Below are 7,097 nucleotides of genomic sequence, written 5' to 3'. Positions count from 1 at the left end.
TGGATGATGGATGGAGGATGGATGGATGTATGGATCATGGATGGATGATGGATGATGGATGGATGGATGGATGATGGATGGATGATGGATGGATGGATGATGGATGGATGATGGATAATGGATGGATGGATGATAGATGGATGATGGACGATAACTGTGGTAAACTCAGCCTAGCTAATGTTCAAGTCTAAATTAACAAGGTCAACTAAGATACTGTGATAGATCTCCGTCCATCTGTCTGTCTGTCTGTCCGTCCGCTGCCAAACGTGGCGCCAACCTAGACCCACCAGGAATGGTAATCAGCTGATCATGGTTGGGTCTGGTTGGTTCTTGGTTGAGAAACCAGGTTTTCTGTGCCTAACATATTTCTATAAATGGGTCAATAGTTGCTGTTCAACCACAGACCAACATCTTCCCAAACCGGAAGTTCTGATAGTTTTGTTACAGACAGAACAGAACCTTTCTCTGTTCTTTCTGCTGACAGTAGTGATAGAACTGTTTGAAGCTTGTAGATCTGTGGAGATCAAGTCTGAGCAGGAACCTACCATGATGCTCCTACATCCCAGAAAGCCAAACTCTTCCTGTGTCTGACCTCCAGTCTTCCATCCGGTGGAGTGCTCTTACTGCCGGAGCGAGAGCATGATGGGTTTCCGGTACCGGTGCCAGCAGTGCCACGGGTACCAGCTGTGTCAGAGCTGCTTCTGGCGCGGCCACGCCAACGGCCCCCACAGCAACCAGCACCAGATGAAGGAGCACTCGTCCTGGGTGAGGAAGACCACTGGCTGGGGTTCCGGGCCAGGTTGTGTCCCCTCCAACACGAGCTGGATCTCAAATCCATGATTGGTGTAACTTTTATCTGTGGAGTCATTCTGAAAGGATCCTTTCAGTTTGAGGTTTGGTTGGATCTCTTCTAAGCTCCATGAACGCTTCACTGTTTTACAGTGGTTTTGTTTCACCTTGAAAGATTTGAAATGTTTTTCTGCATCAGTGAGAGGTTCAGACTTCTTCCACTTTTAGAATCAGAGAAGATAAAACAAGACTTTAAAAGTGTTTTTTGGGGGGGTTTGTTGTCCTGGTTTGGAGTTGTTAGAAACGGGCAGACGGCTGCATCCAAGTGCAGCAGGTTTGATTGGAACAGACAGGAGAACAGCAGTGAAGCTAACGGTCCACAGCGCTAAATCAGGGTCAGGCAGGCAGAGGTCAAACACCAGCATGAGGCCATCAGAGAACAACCAGAGAGGTCAGGGTCCAGATGAGGGTCGGGGCAGGCTTCAAACAATCAGAGTGGAAGACCAAGCAGATGAAACGGGTCAGTTCGAGTCAGGTCTGGTCGAATCAGGTCAGGTAAGGTCAAGTCGAGTCAAGTCAGGTTGAGTCAGGCCAGCTCCAGTCAGGTCAAGTCGAGTTAAGACAAGTCAGGTCAGGTCGAATCAAGTCAAGTTGAGTCGAGTCAAATCAGGTAGAGTCAGGTCCGGTCGCGTCAGGTCGAGTCAGGTTAGGTCGAGTCGAGTCAAGTCAGGTAGAGTCAATCACGTCAGGTCAAGTTGAGTCAGGTCAAGTCAATCACGTCAGGTCAGGTTGAGTCAGGTCAGGTTGAGTTGAGTCAGGTCAGGTTGAATCGAGTCAAGTCAGGTCGAGTCAGGCCAGGTTGAGTCAATTCAGGTCAGGTAGAGTCGAGTAGATCAGGTCAAGTCAGTGAGGTCAGATTGAGTCAGGTCAGGTCAGGTCAAGTCAAGTAAGGTCGAGTCAAGTCGATCCAAATAAGGTACAGTCAGGTCAGGTCGAGTCAGGTCCGGTCGAGTCAGATCAGGTCGAGTCGAGTCAGGTCAGGTTGAGTCAATCACGTCAGGTCAAGTTGAGTCAGGTCATGTCAAGTCAATCACGTCAGGTCGGGTCAGGTCAGGTAGAGTCGAGTCAAGTTAGGTCGAATCGGGCCAGGTCGAGTCGAGTCAGGTCAGGTCGAGTCGAGTCAATTCAGGTCGAATCAGGTCAGTTCAGGTAGAGTCAGGTCAGGTCAATCAGGCCAGGTCAGGTCGAGTCGAGTAGGTCAGGTTGAGTCAGGTCAGGTCGAGTCGAGTAGGTGATGTCGAGTCAGGTCCAGTCGAGTCAGGTCAGGTTGAGTAGATCAGGTTGAGTCAAGTCAAGTAAGGTCGAGCCAAGTCAAGTCAAATAAGGTAGAGTCAGGTCAGGTCGAGTCAGGTCCGGTCGAGTCAGATCAGGTTGAGTAGATCAGGTCGAGTCGAGTCAAGTCAGATTGAGTCAGGTCAGGTCAGGTCGAGTCAGGTCAGAATGCTCATTGATGCAGGCAGGGTGGTACAAACAAGACTTTGCTTTTAGCAGAGCTCAGACTAAATACTGCTGGGAGTGATTGCTGATGGAATCCAGCTGTGGGGCTTCTGGGAGTGGCAGCAGGGGCTGTTGGGAAGTGTAGTTTTACCCAGGAAGTCTCTTTTCCATCTGATCCCCAAAGATTTTAAAAATGTGTTTGTGTTCTGGTGACATCACTTCTTACTTGATGACAAGCTCAACTACTGAAAACTGTAAGTTGTCATGTTTTCTAATACGATGATTTCAAGATGGCGAGTTTTCTGTTGTCATGGCAATGTCTTTTTTCACCAGCAGTTTGACTGAATGGTTGTTGCGTCCATAAAAACGATAGTTTTCACATCTTTGTCCTGAGGCAGTCTGACATACCTGCAGTCTTCGCTCTGTCCTACTTTGATTGAGAGTTTCTGGAAGAGGTCCTGAGAACAAACGAGAGAATCTGACACTGATTAAGTGTTTTTGAAACATTGTGAAAAAGAAAGCGTTAGCAGGTTTCCATGGTGACAGACCCATCTATTTTATTATCATGTATGATTAACCAGGCTTGCAAGGTGGGGGGATTAGATAATTTTTTTTATTTAAACTTTTCAGAAATAAAGTTCTAAGGTATCTGAACAGAATCGTTAGATCGGTGGCGGTTCTACCGGCCAGGAACAGACCTCCAGAACCACCTGACTGTGATTTCTCTTGCCCCTCCTCACAGAAATCTCCGGCCAAGAAGCTGAGCCACGCCATCAGTAAATCTCTGGGCTGCGTCCCCATAGGAGAGCCCCCCCATCCTGTGTTCCCTGAGCAGGCTGAGAGACCAATGGAGCCCCCCCACACCGTGTAAGTGTCTTAGCAGCGTGATGTTTGATCCAGCCCCCATCCACTCATTTTAGCTCCGCCCCATGATTGATGGTTTCCAGTCGTTCATTCTTATCAAACCTGCTGCAGGAAAACCTCACAACTACAACGAAGCTCAGAGCACGAAGAAATCCCAGAGCAGAAATTCTGCCATGTTTGAGTCTGAAACAGACATTCCTGCAACTTCGAAACCCCAGAGATCCTTAGAGATCCTCAGAGATCCTTAAAGATCCTCAGAGATCCTCAGAGATCCTTAGAGACCATCATAGCCCCTCAGAGATCCTCAGAGATCATCAGAGATCCTCAGAAGATTTATTGTCTCTGCCCCATTTAACTCTTACATCAATCAAGCTTTACAACCAAATCTTTTTGTTTCTTAACAATAATATGTCAACTGGTTGGAAAAAAGCAACAAAAGCAAACAAAAAAATAATCAAGAAAGAAACAACAAGAAAATAATAAATATTCCAAATAAACCAAGTACCTCTGAATTTTTGATTTAACCCATTTCCGTTTTTTTTTCATGGTTTGGCCAGGGATTCGACTTATACTCAGGAGAGACTTATTTGTGTTTTTTCCCCCAGACATAAATAAGCTTATATATTTGTTATTTTTTACAGTAAACATCGGTTGTCTTTTAGCAGTTGTTTCCGCTAGAACGCTAGAGGGCGCCGCATCCGAAGTATTTGCTCCTGACAGTGGCAGAAGAAGTGTTGTCCAAAACAAACTTGGAAGAGAATCTGATTGTTTTCCTCTTGAACTTTGATATTTCTCTTATAAAGATTAGTATTCTTGCATTTCCTTATTATTATTTTTTTTAGCTACCCTTGTATGAAGCTAAATCGGGGCCAATATTATTTGAAACCCAAATAAATTAAATTGAAAAGGATATTGGTGTTTGGTCAAAAAAATATAAATGTCCAAAACTTTTTGCCTTTCAAAAATAAATGTCATTATTTTCAGTTTCAAGTTTTATGTTTTTTAGGTTTCAAAACACAAAATTTCATTTTCAACTTTTTTTTTTTTTTTTTTTTTTACGAATCTGAACGTTTCAATTACAAAACTTTTGGAACCGTTGTGGCACGTTGGGACGGGGCTAACACGATCGAAATCGATTGTTAATTTTTTACTCCCGAAACCCAGCCCCGCGCCCCGCACGAGTCTGATCACTATATTGATCTGTGTGTGTGTCAATTCTGTGCTCGTCCTGCCAAGTTGTGATTGTATGTTTATTACTTCTTCCATCTTCCATCTCTACACTCTGTTTAGATACAAGAAAATTATCGCATCAGCTACTCTGGCATTCAACCCCTCCCCCAACCTACCCACCCCACACCCACCCTCCCGTTATTTGGAGCTTTCGCTGTTTATCTGTTCTTGTTGTGTTTTGATCATTTCTGGTTGCTGGGGTCCGTTTCAAGAAGCAGGTTTTGTTGGAACTCTGAGTTCTTGAACTCCAAATTCAGGAAAACTCTGAGTTTTCGGTTCCAGAAAGAGGGATAACTCAAACCCTGGAAAGTGGGTGAAACCAAGCCCGTTCCAAGAAGCAGGTTAAGCTGAACTCAGAATCAATCACTATGGTAACTGAGTCTGTGAACGAAACCTGGTCTGGAGCAGGTTTTCTTCAGGAAACTCGGAGTTCTCTGCGGTCTCCGCCCCTTTTTAAAGTGAAGGATGTTCAAATAGAACTTCCTCATTAACATCTAGCCCTTCTGCTCTCCTTAGCTTGTTTACATTAAAAGTGGGGTCATCTGGACCCCACAAGACAGTGCGCTTAACTTTTTTTTAATAATTGATTTTTGAGTTTCACTGATGTCCATGGCAGAAATAAAATCCTGTCCACCTTTGTCCACATTTGTCGTGAAAGGAATCACACATCAATATGTGGGTGGAGTCATCTGGACCCTAAAGAGAGCGGAAGGGCTATAGAACAATAGCATTGGAGACGTCACGTTTCCACCACGCAGAAACCAAAATATCATGTCCATTCATTGAGGATCCCGTAGACGAGGAGGCTGGATTAATCCAGTGGAAATGTTATTTATGTCAGGAGAGGATTTTGGGAACACGAGTCGATTGACTGGAGTTTCCCAACTCATTTGTATTTGACCGATACTGTTTTCCAGGGACTCATTATTAATAATACTGGGTTTACTTTTCCTCTTTCTAAACCCTTAACAATGTAAATCTTTCAACACTGTACAAAAAACAGTCATTCATGTGATTACAGAGATTACTGGTTAAATTATTGACAGATCAAAACCATTCCTTATCTAACAAGTGACAGAATAACCTTCCAGACATGATTTAGTTCTTCTCCTGAACTGAAATGATTCAAATGTAGACGTTAACTCTGCAGATATTTTCTCTCTGTTTTACTGCTACAGTTGTGTTGATCTTCTTGATGAAAATCTGCTCGTAGTCGCATTTGCTTATAGGAACGCATCAGTTTCCGTCGAAGTATGAAGCCTTAAAGGTGTTTGTTCCTGTTGCCATGGTGAATCGTGCTGTCTTTGCTCCATTGATCAGGACTTTTTATGTTTGCGATGCTCACACCTGGTTCTGGCTCAACAACTTCAAGTTGATTAAATCAATTATTTTATAGAATAATAGTCTTTATATTGACATTGCACTCCTACAATGAAATTTAAAAGCAATCCCCATTCCTTGGTGCAGAAGCAATAACAATAAAATATAGATGAGAAGTAAAAGAGTATAAAAGTATAAAACAAAGTCCTAGTGCTAGATTTAAAAAGATAATCCTATTCTTCTTTTACTTTCGGCTTTTCCCTTCAGGGATCGCCACAGTGAATCAGTTTCCTCCATCTAAGCCTGTCTTCAGCATCCTCCACTCTAACACCAGCCACCTTCATGTCTTCATTCACGGCATCCATAAATCTAGTGCTTTAAGTGGGCCGGTGCACTCCAGTGCTGAGCACCAGGACTTCTCTCAAACACACTTTAGAGCCCCGCCTCTTCTCACTTAATTTGGACCGTCCGGTGCTCTATTTTGACTTCCGTATCCAAATGAGTCATGATGCACTTGATAGAAATCCTCCTTATGAGATCTGGTAGAGTATTTAAATTTTCTTTTTTCACCTTCAAATACGCTGTTCTAACAGGACAACACAAGATCTTCATTATCCTTCCCCTCTCTCTCACTTATGGTGCAAAAAGAAGTAAACACATCCGCATAAAATAATAAAGAGAAAATCAGAGTAAAACAACCAGACAACAACTCACGTAGACAAAAACCCAGATTTAAAATCGGATTTACCTAGAAAAACAAAAGTAAAGGTATCCCACAATTCATTGCGCTTGGCAGATAGCAAGCCCAATTTGTACGTCAACGTCAGTGGGCATCTCTACACCATGTTATCACTGGACAGAGGGAGTAACATCCCTGTATAAATGCTGTAGCTCCAGCGCCAAATGAGGCCAAATCTACTGACAGTGATAGACCGAGTTTGTCTGAGTCGCGTTTTTAGGGCAGCTACAGTCGACAATCATGAGTAAGCTTATTGGCTGTTCACATCCCTCCTTCCTCTGAAAGCAGCTCTGGAGAAGATGTCAATCAAATGCTCAAGGTGGGGGCCAGCGGGCACCACACGCTGTAATTTGACCCGTCTGATTGGTCAGTTTTTAACTTGACTAACTTACGGTAAGGACAAAAAATATCCTGGAAAAAAACATAATTTGCAAGAAGAACGTGTTAGGAAAATACATACTTGTTCCAAAGGGGTTATTCTGAAAAATAAAATCAGTATTTTTTGTTACAGTGTTGTTAGTTGCCTGTTTGTCTATTATTACATCAAACTGAAAATGAATGTTATAATTATACACCTATTAAAATAATTTTACTAACACATGTTAGTGTTGGACTACATTTATTTTTAGACTAGACTTGAGCTCCCTCTTTCTTATTT

General features: G+C 43.2%; 1 protein-coding gene across 1 annotated transcript in view; it reads left to right on the top strand.

The window, feature by feature from the left end:
* Nucleotides 1–7,097, top strand: part of dtnbb (dystrobrevin, beta b) — a gene marked incomplete in the record, with an annotated part of 35,444 nt that overhangs the window by 14,169 nt on the left and 14,178 nt on the right. Inside the window, 2 exon segments of the mRNA XM_024265590.2 lie at nt 599–765; nt 3,029–3,153. Coding sequence (XP_024121358.1) covers nt 599–765; nt 3,029–3,153 — 292 coding nt within the window.

Source organism: Oryzias melastigma, unplaced genomic scaffold (genome assembly GCF_002922805.2).
Source record: "Oryzias melastigma strain HK-1 unplaced genomic scaffold, ASM292280v2 sc00254, whole genome shotgun sequence".
In the NCBI taxonomy this organism is placed as follows: domain Eukaryota; kingdom Metazoa; phylum Chordata; class Actinopteri; order Beloniformes; family Adrianichthyidae; genus Oryzias; species Oryzias melastigma.
The sequence above is the reverse complement of the archived record's forward strand: the minus strand, read 5'-3'. Positions and strand labels throughout refer to the sequence as shown.